The sequence below is a fragment of the Tursiops truncatus genome, chromosome 2 (assembly GCF_011762595.2).
Source record: "Tursiops truncatus isolate mTurTru1 chromosome 2, mTurTru1.mat.Y, whole genome shotgun sequence".
Classification (NCBI taxonomy): Eukaryota; Metazoa; Chordata; class Mammalia; order Artiodactyla; family Delphinidae; genus Tursiops; species Tursiops truncatus.
This window is the reverse complement of record NC_047035.1, coordinates 140945027-140967270: the sequence shown is the minus strand read 5'-3', so window position 1 is coordinate 140967270 and position 22244 is coordinate 140945027. Positions and strand designations below refer to the sequence as shown.

The 22244-nt window shown below is 39.4% G+C and overlaps 1 protein-coding gene and 1 pseudogene across 3 annotated transcripts in view; one reads left to right on the top strand and one right to left on the bottom strand.

The window, feature by feature from the left end:
* BTBD1 (BTB domain containing 1) overlaps nt 1–22244 on the top strand; it is a 45460-nt gene that overhangs the window by 3122 nt on the left and 20094 nt on the right. For all 3 annotated transcript variants that reach the window (XM_019945827.3, XM_019945829.3, XM_019945828.3), the window contains exons 2-4: nt 7941–8097; nt 12762–12867; nt 19879–20076. In XM_019945827.3, coding sequence (XP_019801386.1) covers nt 7941–8097; nt 12762–12867; nt 19879–20076 — 461 coding nt within the window. The remainder of the gene's footprint in view (nt 1–7940; nt 8098–12761; nt 12868–19878; nt 20077–22244) is intronic.
* Nucleotides 16121–17398, bottom strand: LOC109551804 (heterogeneous nuclear ribonucleoprotein A1-like; annotated as a pseudogene).

Genomic DNA, 22244 nt, shown 5'->3' with positions numbered 1-22244 from the left:
TAACAATCTCTTGAATCTTCTCTTTATCCCAAGCACCTTTACCATAGCTGAGCCACCTGCTGTAAAAATCTCCTCTTTTATTTCCCCACATGTACCCCTAATCCCTTCCGATCATTCTTTATACAATAGCCGAAGTAACTTTATAATTATACAGACCTTATTATATTCTTTTCCTAGTTTAAACCCTCCCAATGCCTCCTGATTGTTCTTAAAATAAATCCGAATCCTTAATGTGGTCTCTAAGGCCCTATCTGATCTGAGACCTGTCTAAAAAAAAAAAAAAGAAAAAAGAAATACTGCCTCCCTGTGCCAGTCACTGTTTTAGATATTGGATACAGCAGTGAACAAGAGAAAGTCCCTGCCCTCGTGGAGCTTATTATCCAGTAGGGAGAAACAAAGATATAATGTCAAGTACTGGTAAGTATTTTAAGGAAAAATGATCAAGTCATGAGGGAAGGAGCATTCTAAGCAAGGAAAAACATGTTTAAAGCCCCAAATTTCTCCTGTTAGAGGAATTGCAAGAGTAAACCAGTGTGATTTGAGCAGATAGAATACAGGGGAAAGTGGTAGAAGATAAGGTCAAAAAGATAGGCTGGCCAGGGTCATGCAGGGCTGTGGAGCCTGTGGAAGGACTTGGATTCCCTCTGGTGTCTGGTGGGAAGCATTTGAACAGGGGAGCGATATGATCAGGTTTACATTTTTTAAAAACTCATTCTGGCAGTTGTTTGGAGATTAGACTGTGGAAGTAGTAAAATGAGTAGCAGGGAATTAAATAAAAGAGGCTCTTGCAGTAGTTCAGGCAAGAGCTGATGGTGGGTTATATATACCAGGGTGGTAGTGATGGACATGATGAGAAGTAGTCAAAATCTGGATATATTCTGAAGGTAGAACCAAGAAGATTTACCAGACATCCAAGGAGGGATATAAGATCAGCCAGTTAGAAATACGAACCTGGAGTTTAGGGAAGAGCTGCTTGCTGAATATAAATTTGAAAGTTAAGAGTAAATGGTATTTAAACCATGAGGCCAGGTGAGATTACCTAGGGAAGGAATGTGTAATAGACTGTGAAGAGAAGGAGGTACAAGGATGAGCTCTGGGACCCTCCAGCATGTAGAAATGTAGCAGAGGAGGAGGAGCATAGGATGAGACTGAGCCACAGCTGTTAGTGGAATTAGAAGGGAAAACAAGGAGCCCACGTGGTGTCCTGAAAGTCCTCTTGAAGAAAGTGCACCAATAAAGAGGGAGTTGTTGACTGTTAAATGCTGCTGAGAGTTGGGTAAAATGAGAACATTGAATTGATTATTGGTTTTGACAACATGGAGGCTATTGATAGCCCTGGCAAGAGTGATTTCAACAAAAGGATTAGAGTAGATTGGGGAGAAAATATGAAGTGAGGAGCTGGAGATCACTAGTATAAATAATCCTCTCGGAGTTTTGTTGCAATGAGGAACAGAGAAATGGAGCGGTGGCTGGAAGGAGACATGGGTTCCTCAGGTGACAACTATTCCTCAGGTTCTGTCTTCAGCTGTCTTCTTCCTTTCTCCCATTAACCCATGGCACTACATACTCCCCCAGCTATATTGCCAAACTTGTACTCAGCCCGAACCCACTTTCCAACTGCACAATCACAAACTAATGTCTAGTACCCATACAGATGGACATGTCAACAGTAAAAATATCTAACACTTAATGAGTGCTTGCCACGTTCCGCTTACCATTTATTCCTAAGCACCTTGTGGGAACTCAAATTTCAGAACAGTCTTTGAGGCAGGCATGCTTATTAGGCCCTGTCTCAGTCAGCTTTTGCCACAATAATGCTATAAAGCACCCCAAAACTCAGGGGCTTAAAAAAGACAATCATTTATTCTTCCTCTGAATATTCTTGTTCTGTGGGTCAGTTGGGGATTGACTCAGGTGGGCTTGGCTTCAAGCTGTAGTTTGGTTCCAGTCTGTTCCATGTGTTTCTTATCCTGTTTGGACCAGTCATGAAGGTTCATCCCCCTTCTCTTAATTTTTTCCAGCATTGCTTCAGACAGACCACTGCCTTTAGACTTAGCTCTCTCCACTCTTCACACTGTTAACAAAGTTATTTCTCTCACATCCAGACATTATCACAATTCCCCTGAATCTCTTAATGTCTTCTTTTTGCATACAGGATGCAGTTTAAACATTTCAGCAGGTGTACAAGACCTTTATGATTTGATATCTATTCCCCTTCCTCTCCATCTGCTCAGTGCCCCAACTCTACTGATGGCCTTTCCCTTATTTTAATACTTGCCTTCTAAAGCCTCCTTGCCTTTGTACTTAGTCTTTCTGCCTAGAAGATTTCCACACTGAATTACCACCCTTCAGATATACTTCAGGCTTTATCTCCTCTATAAAACATCATTAATTTTGCACTCTGCCTCATCTAATCTCTTGTAGCAAGTTTTGTATCTATTGCTGTACAACAAACAGCTCCAACACTTAGCAGCTTAAACATGGTTTTATTATCTTTCAGGGTTGTGTGGGAGGTTCTTATAGCATATTCTTCAGGTCTCCCATGCAGTCATAGTCTGATAGCAGTTGGGGCTGGAGTCATCTGGAGGTTTGATTCAGACTGAGTTGGCTGAACCTTTTTCTCTCTTTCTCCATGTCTTCTCCAGCTGATCTTTCCAGCAGGGTAGCTTGACTTCTTGGGTAACAGCAGCCCATGGCTCCAGAAAGCACAAAAGTAGGAGCTGCCAGGCATCCTCAAAGTTTAGGTCCCAGACTGGCATTGTGTTAGCTTCTGCCACATTCTGTTAGTTAACGAGAGGCAAACAGGATTAGCCCAGATTCCTTATGGGACAGATCTGTATAAGGGTATGGATAGTAGGAGGCGTGATTTATTGGTGCCATCTTTAGAGATTAGTTATCAAACCATGCCTAATGCATAATTCTGTTGTAATTATGACATTACTTTTTAATCATTTTATTACCATACCATAAGCTTTTTATGGGCGGAGCTGTCGCTCTCATATTTGTATTTCTAGGACCTGTCTCAGTGTCTTGTTATTATATAGTCCCTCAATAAATGTTTTTGAGTAAAATGAAAGAATCAGTAGTGATACACAGTTTCTTGTACATGATCTTGTGATTTTTCTAATTTAAAATGAAATTTTTACCTTAGTCTTTTAATTTTTAAATTAGATTAAATGTAACCTAAGTTTTATCTTTTGGAAAGCCATTCATCTTCGGGGAGAAATCAGAAATAGTTTGATGACCTGTAATTATTTCTCTGTGCTCTTGTCCTTAGAGGTAGTGTATCAGAGCTGAAATGTTCACTTTAAAATACAAAGTATTGTGCTAGTATGTTTAATTTTTAATTATATTTTGTAAACACTGGCTTACATAGTTTAATATAGCAGTTTTAGTAATTAAATAGAATGTAGAGAAAACATGGAGGTATTGATAAAATATGAATCAAGGTGATTCTAGGATTTTCAAGCAGCCTTTTTTCTTATTAGAAATGAAAATGGTTTCCCTATCAATGATAGCTAGAAACCTGTACTGAATTGTCTAGTCGGCTAACATGTATTCATTAAGGCTTAGCCAGGTGCCCACACTTTGTCCGATGCTGTAGGAAAGATATAGGGAAAAATATAAGAAACACAGAGTTCCCTTTCTTATTGTTTATAGTCTAGTATTTATTTATAACTTGCATTGCTCCAAAAAGAATTTAAAATGTCATACAAGAAACACAAGGATAAGAAATAAAACAGAGCCAAGATGAAGCCAATACAAAAATGCATGCTATAGGTACTCTACAAACTTAATTTTGATAATTTTAGCAACTATTACAAAAAGAGAAACCTGGCTAGTCAGTTACAATTCATAGTGTTTGTAGATTAAAAACAAACCAACTGCTTAGGAGATGCACAACTCTGTCTGACAATAAGATCAGTTAAAAAAAAGGCATTACTGGGACTTACCTGGTGGTGCAGTGGTTAAGAATCCGCCTGCCAATGCAGGGGACACGGGTTTGAGCCCTGGTACAGGAAGATGCCACATGCCGTGGAGCAACTAAGCCCGTGCACCACAACTACTGAGCCTGCGCTCTGGAGCCTGCGAGCAACAACTACTGAGGCCGTGTGCCCTAGATCCCACGCTCTGCAATGAGATGCCACCGCACCACAACGAAGAGTAGCCCCCCCTCGATGCAACTAGAGAAAAGCCTGCGTACAGCAACGAAGACTCGACGCAGCCCAAAAAAATAAATGAAGGCATTACTGACATCAGTGTATCCTCAATCTATGTCTTTAGATATAAATGTAGATGTTTCTTAAATGTATTCGAACCAAAGGTATATTACTGAGGTGTAATTTCATAAAAGCAATTTGAATGGGGTTTTAGACCATATAGAATAGTCTAAAAACACAATTCTTTGGTTCCTGGAATGTTCTTCCTGCCCTCTTTTCATCTTTTAGATCTCAGGTAGAAATTCTTGTAGGAAGCTTTTCCAGATCTCCCTGTCAGGGGCCCCACTTATATATTCTTAAAGAACCATGTACTTCCACTTTGTGGAGCTGGTTTCCTTAAGTTTGAATCTACTCAAACAAATGATAATAAAGGCCCCACATTTCAGCTCTATATTTTATAACTCTAGTAATTTTTGCTTGAAAAAAGATTAAGACAGATGTAAAGACTTCTTCCTGTTTTGCCCTTAAAACAAAAACTTCCTAGGTTTCTGGTTTAGGAAGGGAACTGAGCATGATGTTAGCCTTCTCTCTGCCCCAGTTAAACTGACTGTAAAGAAATACAAAAGAAAATAAATCCGTTACAGTGAAGACAAAAAAAAAGGAGAGAGATTGGAAGCCAATGTGGAAAAGGAACAAAGCAGTTGGAAGTGTGTTGATGATGAAATGGAGTGGCCAAGTCTGGAGCCCAGAATCCAGAGCATGAGGAACTACAGTGGTGGTGGGAGCTGCCTTTCCTGGCTGAGCCCCAGCATGGCTCTAGGTGGAGAGTTGGTAGTGAAGAGGGTGAAAATGAGAAGGTAGGGTTAAAACATGGGCATTAATTTAAAGCCTGTTTATAGGCCATCCCCTCAAACCCCCTCTTGTATGCTAACTCCTGGTGACATCTGACAGGCTCCTCTTTAAATAAACTAGACAAACCACCTGGGGAGAACTAGGGTGCTGATTTGGTTTAGGGACTCCAGGGTAATGGCATGGGTGGCGGCGGCGGGTGGGGGGGGGGGTTGGTCTCTAACCTAAAGGCTGCCTTCCCACTCCAATGCAAGGTGCCAGTCAGCGAGCCTCCCACATGCACAGCTCCCAGCCACCCTTTCCATTTTGGAGAAGGTTTTAGCTGGAAAGCAGTCCTATACTTACACAGCAGCAAAGAAAACTTACCAGCTACCAGGATATTCAACTGGAGATAATCATTAATCTTTTGACATATAAGGAAAATCAGAATATGAAAAAGACCAAGAACAGCTGATCCTCAAGGAAATAGGTAATTCAGGGAACAGAAAGGAACTTTTAAAACTTGGAGACTTGAGAACATTTTTGCATCCATAAAAAGGAGACATAGTGCTGTGGAGTTAAAAAAAAAAGGAACACTCAAGAAAGAAGCAAGAATTCTTAGAAATTTAAACATGTGATTGCTGGGGAGAAAAATAGAAGGGCTAGAAGACTGGCAAGGAAACCTTCTGAAATGCAGAGGAAAATAGAAATGAAGCAATATAAAAATAAACAGCTAACATTTACTGAGGCTAAGTATTTGTCAGGCATTATTCAAAACACTTTGTGTATTTTAACTGATATTAATCCTCACCAGAGCATTATGAAGTAGATACTGTTATCCACATCTCTTTTCAGAGAGGAACACAATGATAACTCGTTTAAAGTCACATAGCTGTCAGGTGATGGAATAGGCTCAAACCCAAGCCATCTCTCCCTGAGTCCAGGCAAATTAAAACAGCCCTCACCTGACGGGCCTGATAGTCTAGCACTGAGAGCAGCCAGAAGCCCAGAAATGGCGTGTTATGGTAGACAGCTCTTGCATTTCCTCAGCCTCTGTTTCCTCATCTTTAAAATGCAGGTAGCAGCACCTACCTTCCTTGTGGGAGGATTAAATGAATTGGCATCTGTCAGATGGTAGCGACGCAACAAATGTTCATTTTCTCTCTCTCCTTTTTATTCATTCCCCTACCCCTGACTAAGTGGTTTTTTTTCTCTCTCTCCTTTTTATTCATTCCCCTACCCCTGACTAAGTGGTTTTTTCATTCCCTGTACTCATCACCAAGTGGCACCTGATGTTAAATGAGTATTATGAGGGTGATACAGATGGCTGACTTGAAAGGTTTTTGAAAAAATGTTTGAAAACAGTGTAATCTTGAAAAACAGCAACCTTCACTTTTGAACCTGAGACATAGGGAAGTATGAGAATGCACAGCCTCCACTGGAGGTAGTTGTAAGGATAATGATATTATTAGAGGAATGCCAGCATTTGGTTAGGGTGGGATGTTAGGGGGATGCAACAGGCTAGAATTTCATCTTGGGCGGTGAGTCTGCCCACCAGAATAAAAGAAGAAATTGAAAAGCAGTGTATAGGGACATGAACTAGAACTTCCTTTCCTCACTCACTTTACTGTATAGAGTGTTCTGAAAGATGTTAATGGGTTTTCTTTTTTTTTTTAAATAAATGTATTTATTTTTGGCTGCATTGGGTCTTCGTTGCTGCGTGCGGGCTTTTTCTAGTTGCAGCGAGCAGGGGCTACTCTTCGTTGCAGTGTACAGGCTTCTCATTGCAGTGGCTTCTCTTGTTGCAGAGCACAGGCTCTAGGCTCACGGGCTTCAGTAGTTGTGGCTCGCGGGCTCTAGAGCACAGGCTCAGTAGTTGTGGCGCATGGGCTTAGTTGCTACGTGGCACATGGGAATCTCCTGGACCAGGGCTTGAACCTGTGTCCCCTGCACTGGCAGGTGGATTCTTAACTACAGCGCCACCAGGGAAGCCCCCTAATGGGTTCTCTTAAACTCTTATTTTACGACTTGGGTCCTGGAAATATAAGTGTAATAAGTGTTCTTTCTAAGTCTTTAGTATTGCTAAAATGAAATACTTGTTCTTAATGCCTTATTTCTCCAGCACCCTCAGCTATGCTGAGTGTAGTTGAGAACTGGGCAGTAAGCACAAAGGTCTCTGAGGAACCACAAAGGAGCCCTGGAGTGGATATGCAGAAGCTTCAGTATAGTTCAGCAAGAACTGCCCAGGCCTTCTCTGAGAATCTTATGCTTTATCTGCACTTCTAGGAATCTGATTTATCTAGTGACCTAACAGTTAGAAGCAGCCAACCGGGGTGGGGGAGGAGGTATTGGTTTGATAGTATTTTGAAAGAAAGTTGGATCTAAATACTCAAAAGCACATAGCAATATGGGGTCATTTAATACACTATTAAACTGTTTTATTCCTCCAAAGCCCCAGTACTCTAGTCTTTGGTCATAATGCTAATTCTGGGATAACAAAGAAAGGTTAAAAAATGCCCAGAATAAGAAGACACCATTATCAGGAAATAAATGGATGTTTGACATTTAGACATGTGAACTTAAGCCATCTGTAGATTTGCTTACATGAACATCCTTTGATGAAGGAGAGATAAATGAACCACTCATCCTAAGCTGCTGTAGGTGCTAAAAGACCTCTAAAAATTTGACTTGGAGACATGAAGATCCCATGATCTTCACTTAACTTTAGTCTCCTCTATAAATGGACACTGCCTACCTCTCAGGATTGAGTCAGAATAAAATGAGGTGATGTGTGTGCACATGCCCTTGTAGCCCTGGAAAGTTTGATGTACTTTTCAAGTTATTTTTCACTTTGCTCATTATCTTTTAAAATATTCCTCAGAGGTTTAACACTGATGGATTGCTTATCTAGAACCCTACTGATCATCTCTGCAATTTCCACTTGTTTCCCAGATTTCTGTATTCAGATGAAGTTCAAATTGGCCCAGAAACAGTTATGACCACTCTTTATACTGCTAAGAAATATGCAGTCCCAGCCTTGGAAGCACATTGTGTGGAATTTCTCACCAAACATCTGAGGGCAGATAATGCCTTTATGTTACTTACTCAGGTAAGTAAATGTAGCTAAGGTATGTATCATTTAGCTTTAAAAAGTGGGTACAACTATATATGAATATTTACTGTTTCCTGGAGAATTAGTCCTAGATTATTATTTTAAAGCATATGAAATCTTCTGGTATGATTCAGGAAAATACATCAGAGTCATATAATTTTAGAATAGAAAAGCAAATTAGAGTTAATATATCATATAATAGGTAAAGAAACTGAAGCCTTATATAAATAGGGCATTATGACTCCAAGTTATATAACTGTTTAGGATTGGAGTTGAGGTTAGTATCCAGCATTGTTCCTGCTATGATTGAGAGTATGATAGCATGAAGCTTTCTGGACATCTTTGTTCTTGATTTGCATTGGGTCTGAAATTAAGATTGAATATTTCAAGTCCGGAAAAGTTGTAAGATGTACTGTCTTCTGTCTTTAAGCTTGCTGACCCACTTCTGGAGGAGTTAGAATTTAAGAATATCCTTACTTTGACATTTAAAAAAGTTTTCACTGAGTATACTATACATGCAGAAAAGTACACATATCATAAGTGTACAGTCTGATGAATGTTTACAAACTGAACACATCTGTGGAACCATTAACCAGTCTTTAACTTATACTATTTAGCATCTGTTAAATGCCTGTAATCTGAGCTCCATACTTGAGATATAAATAAATTGTTGTTGTTCTTTTTAGACAATGTTATGATACCCTTTTACAAATTTGTTTTCAAAATTCTAAACTAGTCTATATAACCCTGTGCTAGGGGTTGAGTTGTGTCCCCCAGAATTCATGTGTTGAAATTTTAATCCCCAGTACCTCAGAATAAGACCTTTTGGGGAGATAGGGTCTTCACAGAATTAAGCAAGTTAAAATGAGGGGGGGAAAAAGTCTAAGCTGATAATATATAACCCTACTGAATATTAGTAATGGAAATAATCATGGCTGTTCCTTAGCCTAACCGTCTCATTTTCCAAATGAAAAATCTAAAACCTGGCTAGTTAACTACCTGCCCAAAGTCTCACAACAGGCTAGGTGGGGCCAGAGTCCAGAGCTCAAGTTTCCCAGTTCTACATCCATTTTTGGTTTTTTTATTTTTTTGTTTGTTTGTTTTTTTGCTGTACGTGGGCCTCTCACTGTTGTGGCCTCTCCCGTTGTGGAGCACAGGCTCTGGACGCGCAGGCTCAGCGGCCATGGCTCACAGGCCCAGCTGCTCCGCGGCATGTGGGATCTTCCCGGACCGGGGCACGAACCCGTGTCCCCTGCATCGGCAGGCGGACTCTCAACCACTGCACCACCAGGGAAACCCTCTACATCCATTTTGTCATACCAGAAATGACTGATGGCATTTTTTTTTTAATCTTTGGCCGTTAAGTATTTATAGTTATAGAAGAAAGAACATGCTGATGTCACCTCTTCTTAGACATAATCACAGAACTCCATGTCTGTATATATTGTATTCCAGACACTAAACTAGTCCCTTTGTATATATTATCACATTTACTCCTCATTACAGCTGTGCTGTTGTTTATTATTATCCCCATTTCAAAGATGAAGAAATGGAAGCGTAAAGAGGTAAATATGTTATATAACATGAGACAGCAAGTGGTAAAAGTAAGGTCTCAACCTTAAACCAGTAAGATACAGTGATATTGATGATAATAATAGCAAAATGTATTGAGTGAGTATTGTGTGCCAGGTGCCATTCTGAATACTTGGTATGCATTAATTCATTTAATCTTCACAATAACTTTAGGAGATGTAGCTATTCTAGGTGAAGATTTTCTTATCATCCCCATTTTATAGACAAGGAAATTGAAGCACAGGGAGGTGAAATAACTTGACCAAGATTATATAACTAATAAGTGATGTCTCCTTGCATTTTTTTCCTCTTTTGAATTTGTGATGAAAATCCAATAAAGACGTTGATAGTCATAAGATTCTTTATTGTCTAAACAATTTTGTTGTGTGTAGAGAGGGTCACTTAACTACTCTTCTTTTTTAAATTCAGTCATAAAATTTAGAAACCAATAGGACTTCCCTGGCGGTCCAATGGTTAAGATTCTGCACTTCCACTCCAGGAGGCACGGGTTCATACCTGATCGGGGAACTAAGATCCCGTATGCTGCACGGTATGGCCAAAAGAAAAAAAAAATTTAGAAACCAGTAAATTAAACTTTGACGATTAAAATACGCTTTCTAGGGCTTCCCTGGTGGCGCAGTGGTTGAGAGTCCGCCTGCCGATGCAGGGGACATGGGTTCGTGCCCCGGTCCGGGAAGATCCCACATGCCGTGGAGCGGCTGGGCCCATGAGCCATGGCTGCTGAGCCTGTGCTTCCGGAGCCTGTGCTCTGCAACAGGAGAGGCCACAGCAGTGAGAGGCCCGCATACCGCAAAAAAAAACCAACAAAAACAAACAAAAAAAAAACCACTTTCTAGTTCAGGAGGCCAAGGTGGGGCCTGAGAGTCTGCATTTCTAACAGACTTTCAGATGATGCTGGTGCTTCTGGACTACACTTTGAGTAGCAAGGGTTAACAGATGTCACTGAGAAAAAGAAATTTTTTAGTGTCTCATTGGTCATAGAACTCAACATTACTCCAAAGTTTTCATGGTGGGGTCATGTGAATTAGCCCACAAATTGTCATGTGAACGTCTTGTTCCTGCCAAGTGAGTCATTTGAACTGAGCATGTTCATTTACTTGAGAGGACCTATGCTAGCTTCCCTCTAAAACAAAGAGCCAGTATACTGTACCAGCATAGATTACAGAGGGAAAAACACTCTCTGTGAAGTGATACAATCATTAAAAATAGTGCTATTTTATCAGGTAATGCCAGACTCAAACTAAATTTAGAGAAAATTTATTTTACTCTTAAGTAGCAGCAGTAGATTCTAAAGGAAACTTGATACTGTATCTGAGTGACTGAAATATTGCTACTCTGAATTAAATAATTTTTACCAAAAATTGTTTTTCCTAGAGTAAATATCAATTTTTGCATGAACACTAACTCACCTATAAAAACTGAGTTGGCCAGTTAAAATATCTGCTGAAGTTAGAATTTTTAAAATGTACTATTTTTCATATTTTAAAAATACAAAAACTATGATCCTAGACTGGATCCCATGCTAGAAGGAACAGTGTTATAAAAAGCATTATTGGGCCAATTGAAAAAACTGAAATACAGACAGTGGACTTCTGTTTTGTCCATGCTATTAAATGTAAACAGAGGTGAGTCTAGGCCAGAAGGAAAATTGGTCATTGGCACACCTATCATCGTATCTCCTTTTTCAGTGTTATGGTTTTTTAAGAATTTCATTTCTCCTTTTTCAGTGTTACAGTTTTTTAAAAATTTCAATTGAGTTTGAACGCCCCCATTTTTAAACTTGTTTTTGAATTATAATATGCATCCTAATAAAGCACATATTGTAAGTTTGACTTCTGACTTCTTAAAACCTAGATTAGCTTTGCTAAAATCATACAGTATACAGTTGATCCTTGAACAACACGGGTTTGAACTTTGTGGGTTCACTTATATGTGTAATTTTTTCAGTAGTAAATACTATAGCACTACATGATTAGTGGCTGATTGAATCCAAGGATACAGAGGAACCTCGTATACAAAGGGCCAACTATAAGTTATATGTGGATTTTGACTGCACAGAGGGTCAGTGCCCCTAACCCCCAAGTTGTTCAAGAGTCAGCTGTAGGGCTTCCCTGGTGGCGCAGTGATTGAGAGTCCGCCTGCCGATGCAGGGGACACGGGTTTGTGCCCCAGTCCGGGAAGAGCCCACATGCCGCAGAGCGGCTGGGCCCGTGAGCCATGGCCGCTGAGCCTGCACGTCCATAGCCTGTGCTCCACAACGGGAGAGGCCACAACAGTGAGAGGCCCGCGTACCACAAAAAAAAAAAGAGTCAGCTGTATACTCTTTTGTTCAATATATACAGTACTTTCTTTTGCTTACCATTAAGTTTGTGGGATTCCTTCATATTGTTGTGTGTAGTTGTAGATCGTTCATTCTCATTATTGTGTAATATTCCATCACGTGAATTTACTTATTTGCTCCTCTGTTGTCAGGCCTAGTTTTTGCTTAGGTTCCCAGAACTTTCATGCTGTAAAATTCTTGTACTTTATTCTCTTCCCCCAGTCAAAATAGGAAATGGAAAAAAAAACTGATCTGTTGGTACTGGTATGCTTGACAATTGATATTACCATTTAGTGAAAAGATCTTAAGACTTGGACTTAAGTACTGGCTTTGGAGCATAACTAGCTAGATGTTACTGGGCAAGTCAGTATACCTCTCTGAGCCTCTGTTTCCTCATCTGGATAATGGGATAATGTCTGCCTTATGTAACCTAGAGTGTTTCATTAAGGGTAACATAAGTGATGTATAAGAAACAAGGCAATGCATATATAGGCATATGAAAATAAAAATAACAGGGTTGTTAGTGGTAATATGAATTAATTGTTATCTCAGCAGGGCATTTTTGCTTTTAGCTTTTATTTCTGATTGTGGAATGAAAAGTTTTAAGCACATATAAGACATTATAATTGTATTTTAAGTATGTGTTTTTATGTAATTAGCAATTATAATTGTTTACAGTATTAGCTTTGAATATGTACAGCCTGAAGGTAAAATAACTATGAAAATAACTAGCTTTTTATATGTTTAGGCTCGATTATTTGATGAACCTCAGCTTGCTAGTCTTTGTCTAGACACAATAGACAAAAGCACGATGGATGCAATAAGTGCAGAAGGGTTTACTGATATTGATATAGGTAAGTTCACTGTGAATTAAAATGTTACCTTTTAAGTACAGTAATGCCTTACTAGTCAGCCTTATGGGCAGACAAGCTGTTTTTAAATTAGTGGGTTTTCCAAGTGATTTAAGTCTACCTCTTTAAGAGTTTTGCTTTCTTTATTTTGCTGAAATATTCCTAAAAGTCTTAACTACCTCATTGCCTTTTAAAAGATGTCAAATCAAACAAATATTCATTGAATGCTCACCATATGCATGGCATTATACTAGAGTCCTATAAGAAATACAAAGAAGGGTAAGATGTGCATTTTCTTAAGGAAACTATCATCTAATTGGAGAATCAGGGAACAAATATGTGAAAATTAAGATTTAAGACATTAAATAGAAGAGATGACATATGGCAAAATGTGACTTACGCCTTTTCTGAACTAGATACATAGAAAATAATTACTATGCAAATCCAGAACATGAAGAGAGCACCTCACATAGGAGTGTTAGGAAAATCTTGACCCAGAAGGTTCTGACATGGGCCTTAGAGAATGGATAACATTTGGTTAATGAAGAGGGGAGGGCATTAGAGGCAAGTGGAACTGCACGAAGAAGTGTGTGTAGAGGAAGGGCGGTACAAGGCAGGTGAAAGCCAGCTTGTGGAGGACAGTGCAGTGACAGGCTGAGGAGTTTGAATTTTGTCGTGTAGGAGAGCAGAGAGAGCTGATCCAGGCTTATGACTTAAAATATCACCATCATGAACCCATAATATCTATCTTTAATCTTACCTTTTTCTGGGCTCCAAATTTATATACCCAACTATTTACTTGACATCTTCATTTGGAGATTTTATAGGCATTTCCAACAACACAGCTAAAAGAGAGCCATTGATTTCCCCCAACTCCCTGTTAAATCTTTTTGTTCCTTTCCAGTTTTCTCCTCATTCTTCCCTAATGGCACCACCATGCACAACTAAAAACCTAGAAGTTATTCTTGATTACTCTCTTTCTTTCATACCCCACATGCAGTTTATCAGCACATGCTCTCTGCTCCCCACTCCAAATGTATCCTGGGGGAATTCCGTGGCAGTCCAGTTAGGACTCGGTGCTTTCACTGCCGGGGCCCAGGTTCAATTCCTGGTCGGGGAACTAAGATCCTGCAAGCAGCGCAGCACAGCCAAAAAAAAACCACAAAGGTATCCTGAATCTGACCATTTCTTACCATATCCATTGCTCCCACCTAGTCGAAGCCACTGTTCTCTCACCTGGATAACCTCTGTGGTCTCCTATTGTCTCCCTGCTTCCACTCACCCTTGCTTTCATACTGTCCATTCTCTACACAGCAGCAGATTGTATCACATCCTTGCTTCCAGTGTCTTCCCACTGCAGTTAGAATAAAATTCTAACTGCTTACAAAACTTACAAGATCCTATGTGATCAAGCCTTATATTAGTCAGGGTAGGCTAGGCTTGGCTGTGGTAACAAATAGACCCCAAAATGCAAGCTCAACACATTTGCACAAATAACCCCCCAAAATGCACACTGCTCCAACACAGTAGAAATTTTTTTTACACTCACGCAGTCCAAGGAAGTGTTCCCGGCCAGTGAGTGGCTCTCTTCCATCTTGTGGCTCTGCCATTTCCTACAGCCTGCTTATTATTTGTATCTTGCTAGCAAATGGGAAAACGCTTGGGCAAGGAAAATACCCACATCTTAAAAGCTTTGACCTTGAAATGGCACCCTCATTTTGCCTCTTATTTCATTGGACAGAATTCAGTCACCAGATGCCACCTAACTTAAGGGGAGGCTAGGAGATGCAGACTACTCACATCCCAGGAAGAAGAGAAAACAGAATTTTTGTGAAGAGCTGGCAGTAACTACCTGCCTCCTTCTGTATCTGACCTTGTCTCCTACCATTCTGCTTCTCATTCACTATGTTCCATATGCACTGGCCACAGTTATTTCAGTGTTTTTGAGCCTTTGTATTTTCTGTTCCTTCTGATTGGAATCCTTTTCCCCATGAAAAGGATTTCCCCATGAAATCTTTGTGTGGCTACCTCCTTTTAATCATTCAGATCTCAGGTTAAACAAGACCTGAGACGGGCCATCTCACGCCTACGTAAAGTACCATATTCCCCTAAACAATCCCTGTTCTGTTACTCTGATTTATTTTTCTCATAATATGTATCACTCTCTGAAAATCTTATCTTGGTCTTTGTCTGAATATGTATATATTGATTGTCTACCTCCTCCTCCTAGATTGTACACTCCTTAAAGGCAGAGACTTTGTCTTGTTTACCACTGTATCTCCAGCACTGAAAGTAGTAGAACATAGTATGTGTTCAGTTAATAGTTGTTGACCAACTGGGCTGACTGGCTATGTCTAGAATGTTGCCTTTCCTTCCCACCTTGGCTAGTTCTCACTCAGTCTTAATGTCTTGGCTCAAATTATAACTTTCTTAAGAACTGCTGCCCTCCCCTCTTCCATGAAATTTAATATATTCCTGTTTCAATAACATCCCTTTCTTAGTTTGCCTGTCTGCTGCACATTACCTTGGGAAGGATTTGTGCTCTTCTTGCATTATCCTGAAGGGCAGCGACTAGATTTGGTTCCCCCCCAGCACCTGCACGTTGTGTGCTATTGAATTTTTGTTGAGTTACTGGATGTTTGAGAGCCCTAAGCACTGCCCACGTTGGTAATGAAACATTGCTTAATCCTAGTGTCCTTCCCTTTAAGGAGCTATCAAGTGCTCCACTTCAGTCTACTGTCATTTGAAATAATACTGCCTGCATCTGGGTGACTCACTCCGAGAAGTTGTTTTGTAAATAGCTCCTCCATTAGGCATGCCATTGGATCCTGGGAATCTTTTTTTTTTTTTTTTTTTGAGGGTATTAAATTATTTATTTATTACACATGATAATGGATGATACACAAGCTTCATTCCCATCTATATCTGGTACCATAATCCAATTTAGATATATTGCATAGGATGTGCCAACAATCATATATTAATAATCAGAAAACTCCATGACTTTGCTTGGGTGACCCTTTTCGCGGTGAACTCCAGGTCACAACGCAATAACTGTCAGTTCATCTACACCAAGGTTTCGGAAGACAATAGCTTCTCCACCAGAGCAGGTTGTAAATAAATTTTGAATGGAACCTGGCATCACCCTGAAGGAATACTAACTTCACACTGTTGGGGTAGTTTACCAAAATGGCTTCAGAGTAGCCTAACTTTACACAGCATATTTAAAAAAAAGACACATTTATTCAGTGTCATGATCAGACTATTACATTTAGCCATCAACAGCATGGGTGGAAGAAAAAAAAATCTACATTAAAACCCTTTGTTGGAATGCTTTACACTTTCCATAGAACAGAAACTAAAATAAGCTGTTATACAATTAGTCACAAATACAGTCCTCGAGTTTTTTTGCCCATACACATGAGTATTGTCTAAAACATGTCTTCTTTGTAGCAGCTAGGCCCTACCACCACTGTGCTTTGGCTGAATTCACATATCTCTTGTAACCTGTAGCTTCCCTGTCACTTCTCTGGCTCTCCTCTCCTGCTAAGCTTTGTTTCCTGGCAGTAATCAAAACCTTCTGCCACTGCCATAGCTCCTGCTGCTGCTGGAACCACCACAGCCACCTTGGTTTCGGGGCTTGGCAAAGTATTGGCCTCCACCACCACAGGGGCCAGAACTTCTGCCTCCAAAGTTTCCTCCTTTCATGGGTCCAAAATTTGAAGATTGATTGTTGTAACTGCCAAAATCATTGTAGCTTCCACCACCTCCAGAATTGCTTTCATCATTACCAAATCCATTATAGCCATCCCCACTGCCACCATAGCCACCACCACCACGGCTGCCACCAAAGCCAGCTCGACCACTGAAGTTTCCTCCACGACCAAAGCTGTCATTCCCACCAAAACCCCCTCCACAACCACCACCAAAGTTTCCAGAACCACTTCGACTTCTTTGGCTGGGTGAGGCACTAGCCATCTCTTGCTTAGATAGGGCTTTCCTTACTTCACAGTTTTGGCCATTCACATTTTTTATTTCTGAATGACAGTCTTGTCTACGGAGTCATGGTCATCAAAGGTTACGAAAGCAAAGACTCTCTTTTTGCCACTCCCTTGATCAGTCATGATTTCAGTCACTTCAATTTTCCCATACTGTTCAAAGTAATCTCTTAGATGATGTTCTTCAGTGTCTTCTTTAATGCCGCCAACAAAAGTCTTTTTCACCTGGTTAAGTGGGCACCAGGTCTTTGAGAATCTTCTCTTGAGATGGCCCTTTTTGGTTCCACAACTCTTCCATCCACCTTGTGTGGCCTTGCATTCATGGCCGCATCCACCTCCTCCACAGTGGCATATGTGACGAACCCAAAGCCCCTGGAGCGCTTGGTTCTTGGATCCCTCATTACCACACAGTCTGTGAGCGCTCCCCGCTGCTCACAATGGCTCCTCAGGCTCTCATCGGTTGTTTCAAAGCTCAAACCTCCGAAGAAGAGCTTCCGCAGCTGTTCGGGCTCTTTGGGTGACTCTGACTTAGACATGACAGCAGTGGAGGTGGGGGAGACATCAACGATGCTTACTCAGCGGCGTCCACGGGCAGAAAGTAATCTACCGAATGTATCTCCTTGGGAACCTTGAAGTAGGTACCTTGCACAGGATGAAAACCCTATAAATATTTGTTGATTTGATTTGATTTGCAGTGGTTTGTATTAAAACCCAGTATTGTATGATGTTTATAAATATAATCCTGTGTGTTTTTATGATCTTCATTAGGCTCTCAGCTGTCATTTTTTATTATAACACATCTATCTATAGAGGACCTATGTGTTTTCACCTCATAGTCTAGTTTGTCACAAATGTACTTGTTAAAAATTGGGAATGAAAGAGAATTCTAGGATCTGAAAGAAAGACCTGGCTTCAGGAGCTTTTTTTAAATAGCTATTTTAGATTCTAGGGATGCTTTTTCTCCTCTGGCATTTGAATATGTGCTCCAGAGGGATATGCTTACCTTTTTCCAAGTAGAGAGATACTGTTTCTTGTAGGTTTTTGCCAAAGGAAAAAGATAATATGTCACATTGATAGAACAGAATTAATTTACATTATGCCAGGGGCAGTATAATGTGCTTGTTTTTTAGCCTTTAAGTTTCTATGTTTACCTTTACTTAAGTTTTTAGCATACAAGGTAGAGAAATGGAGGTTCAAAGTTGTCTGTTTTTCTATTGAATGATTAAATATTATGATCATAGTATATTCCTAATCCTACAAGTATTGAGGTATGTTGACTTACATTCATTTATCTTTGAAAAGGTTTCCTGGGACCTTAGTTTATACTCATCTGCTCAGCTATAAGAGAAGGAAAAAGCTTGATTTTTAAAAAAATTATGTTTAACCTCTTCATTTTTAACATATTGTTGGGCCCCTTCTGTGTTCCAGGGACTGTGATATCTTTGCTGTAATGATACCTATGTTTGTTATTAAACTAATATTTGGTTCTGGTATGAATGTGTAGACCATTGCATAGTAGAATTTTGTTTTTAATAAATTTTTCTTAGGTGTGTGTTTCTGGGCAATTTAATTATATTTTAATGTTTTCATTGATTTCTGGTCTACTGTAGTTTAAAAATAACTCAGCCTATTTTAATTTTGCCTATGATAAGAGGGGAAAGGATTCTGAGTGAGGGCCTGAGTTACGGTCATGATATTTATACTTGGATGTCAGATAGGGCTTTCAAACTTAATATGTCCAAAATTAAGCTTCAGATCTCCCCTCTGACCACCCCCCACCCTGCTTCCACATAGTAGTCTTTCTCATCTCAGTTGATGCACTGTCATCCCTCCATTGCTTAGACTATACACCTGGGAATTATCCTTTACTCATGCTCTCTATCACCCCCTATATCCAATCTGTTAGGAAATCTCCAGTCTCCTTTCAGAGTATACCCTGAATCTGATCATTTTTCACCACTTCCGCCTGGTCCAGGCCACCATCACCTCTGACCTGGATCAGCGCAAGAGCCTCCTAATTGATCTTGTTTCCACTCTTGCCTCCGTTACTGTCTCTTCTCATCACGGCTGCCAGGGTGGTTGTTTTAGAACATAAAATGTCACAGCTCAAAACCCTCCAGGGGTTCCCTTTTTCACTCAGAGTAAAAGCCAAATGATCTACAGGGTGCTACATGATTGCACCCCGCTTCCCACCATGTTTCTGGCCTCGTCACCTACTAATTTTCCCTCTTGCTCACTCTCCTCCAGCCACACTGACCTCCTGGCTGTTCCTCAGATATGCCAGGCACACTCTCATAAGAGAGCCTTCGCACTGGCCAGTCCTGGGGCGCTCTTTCTCTCGAGGTGTGTTTGGCCTACTGACCCCACCCCCCTCGACCTCCTTCAGGTCTTAACTCAAGTGAGGCCTATCCAAACTATCCTATTTTAAGCTGCATTTCTGATTCCCCTTACCCTGCTATCTTTTCCTATATTTATTATGTAACACAGTATAATTTACTTATGTCTATTGAATCTGTTTCCCCCATTAGAATGTAAGCTCTGTGAAGGCAAGGAATTTTTAACTTTTTGTTTAATGATATATCCTCAGTGTCTAGAATAGTGCCTGGCACATTGTGAGTGGTTAATAAGAAATATTTGCTGAATGAATGAATGAATTGTAATCTGTAGACTTTATGAATTTGTTCATTACTGATTGGGAGCCTTTTTCTCTGACTTATTATTCTTGTTCTGAATATTTGAGTTTGCTTGCTGAATGGCATGAATATATAAGGAGATACTGTATCTAAGCTTCCATGTATGGTAAGTAATAAGTTGAATGTTAACCTTATAGTAATTTTTTAAAGAAAACTTTGCTGTTTAATTCCTTTAATTCTTTAATATTTTTAAGTGTAGACTCTATAGTTTTAAGTATCCTATTTTTATTGAGATTTGAAAATTTTATATAAGCATGTTTGTCAGTATTTTGTTAAAGAGCAAAATATTACTAATGTGATATATTTTTGTATTTTACCTGTAGACACACTCTGTGCAGTTCTAGAAAGAGACACTCTTAGTATTAGAGAAAGTCGACTTTTTGGAGCTGTTGTACGGTGGGCAGAAGCGGAATGTCAAAGACAACAATTGCCTGTGACTTTTGGAAACAAACAGAAAGTTCTAGGGAAAGCACTGTCCTTGATCCGGTTCCCGCTGATGACCATTGAGGAGTTTGCAGCCGGTAAGGCTGTAACTTGTCCAAAATCTACTTGAAACTATTTTAATGGGCAGTCAGTCTCCCTGTGCGAGAGAGGAAAAGAAGCTGTTTATGTATGTGCATTTGTGTGTATAATTTCATTCAATTCTCCTAATAGCCCTTCAAGATAATATTGTAGGTTATATATTTATGTATTTTAAAATTATATGTATTTTATATCTTTTAAAATATTTTGTATATTATAAATATATAAAAATTATGTGGTATTTTATAGGTTTAAGAACTGAACCTGAGAGAGGTTAAGTGCCTTACCTAAAGTTACAATGACAGATCTTTCTGACTCTTAGGGTTGATGCTTCTTAGTTCTATGACCAGTTCTTGTTTCCCATATCAACACTGAGTATCATCTGCTTTTAAGTCATGGCCAGATTGATTTAAAAGAAAAAAAAAAATCTCATAATGGTTTAAAATTATATTTCCTTATGTTTATTGGCCATTTGTATTTTTTCTTTTTCCTTTTTTTTTGAATTTTTAAATTTAATTTTATTTATTTTTTAATACAGCAGGTTCTTATTTATCATCCATTTTATACACACATCAGTGTATACATGTCAATCCCAATCGCCCAATTCACCACACCACCACCCCAACCCCCCGCCACTTCCCCCCCTTGGTGTCCATACGTTTGTTCTCTACATCTGTGTCTCTATTTCTGCCCTGCAAACCAGTTCATCTGTACCATTTTTCTGGGTTCCACATATATGTGTTAATACACGATATTTGTTTTTCTCTTTCTGACTTACTTCACTCTGTATGGCAGAGTCTAGATCCATCCACGTCTCAACAAATGACCCAATTTCATTCCTTTTTATGGCTGAGTAATATTCCATTGTATATATGCACCTGCACGACATCTTCTTTATCCATTCATCTGTCGAGGGGCACTTAGGTTGCTTCCATGACCTGGCTATTGTAAATAGTGCTGCAGTGAACATTGGGGTGCATGTGTCTTTTTGAATTATGGTTTTCTCTGGGTATTTGTTCATGACTTTTATTCTTTTGGGGTATACAAATTTTTCTTTTTGATTTATTATATATATTCCAGTATTCTCACAAGTTGTTTTTGTTTTTGCTGATCAGAATCAGTTTGTTTTTTCTTTTTGTAAACTTTTTAAATTAAAATATAACATGTATATAATAAAGTGAACAAATAGAGTGAACGCACCTGTTTAACCACACATATCAATTTACAGTACATTACCATACCCCACCAGTCTCCATCATGCCCCTCCTAGTCCTTAATCTCCCTTCCAAAGGTGACTGCTTTCTGGCTTCTGTAAATGAGTTTTGTCTGTTTCTAAACTTAATATAAAGGAAGTCATACATTCAGCATGTGTTCTTTTGTGTGTGGCTTCTTTCTCTTAACATTATGTCTTAGATTCATCTGTGTGGTTGTGTGTGGCAGTAGCTCATTCTTTTTCATTGCTGTATAATCTGTTGAATGGATGTGCCATGATTTCTTTATCCATTTTACTGTTGTTGGACATTGGGGTTGTTTGTTTGGGGCCTTTAAGAACATTCTTATACTGCTCACTTGGTGTACATATGTGAACATTTCTGTTGAGCAGGTGGCAGTGCAATTGCAAAGTCATAGAGTATACATATGTTCAGCATTGGTAGATCCTACCAAATAGTTGCCCAGCGTAGTTGTAATAGTTCACACTCAGCTGCCAAACTAAGAGAGTTAAGAGTTCATTCCAGTTGCCTCACATCCTCTCCATTATATGTATATAATCTGACAAAAGACTTTATCCAGAATATATTATAGATACATAAAATGTATATACTTATAGCTAATATCCCAGTCTGTGGATTGTCTTTTCATTATCTTAATGCTGTCTTTTGATAAATAGAAGGTCTTAATTGTAATGAATTAACTTATCAGTCTTTTCCTTTAAGGTGAAGGCTTTTTATGTCTTAAGAAATTTTGCCTGCCCCAGGGTCATGAAGATATTCTCTTAGGTTTTCTTCTAGGAACTTTATTGTTTTACATTTAACTTTTTGGTCTGTAATCCAGTTGGGTTTTTATTTTTTTGTGGTGTTTTTTTCACACATGTGTATGGTGTGAGGTAGAGGTCAAGGTTCATTTTTTTCCCCCACGTGACTATGTATTAAAAACTATCCTTGCCCCC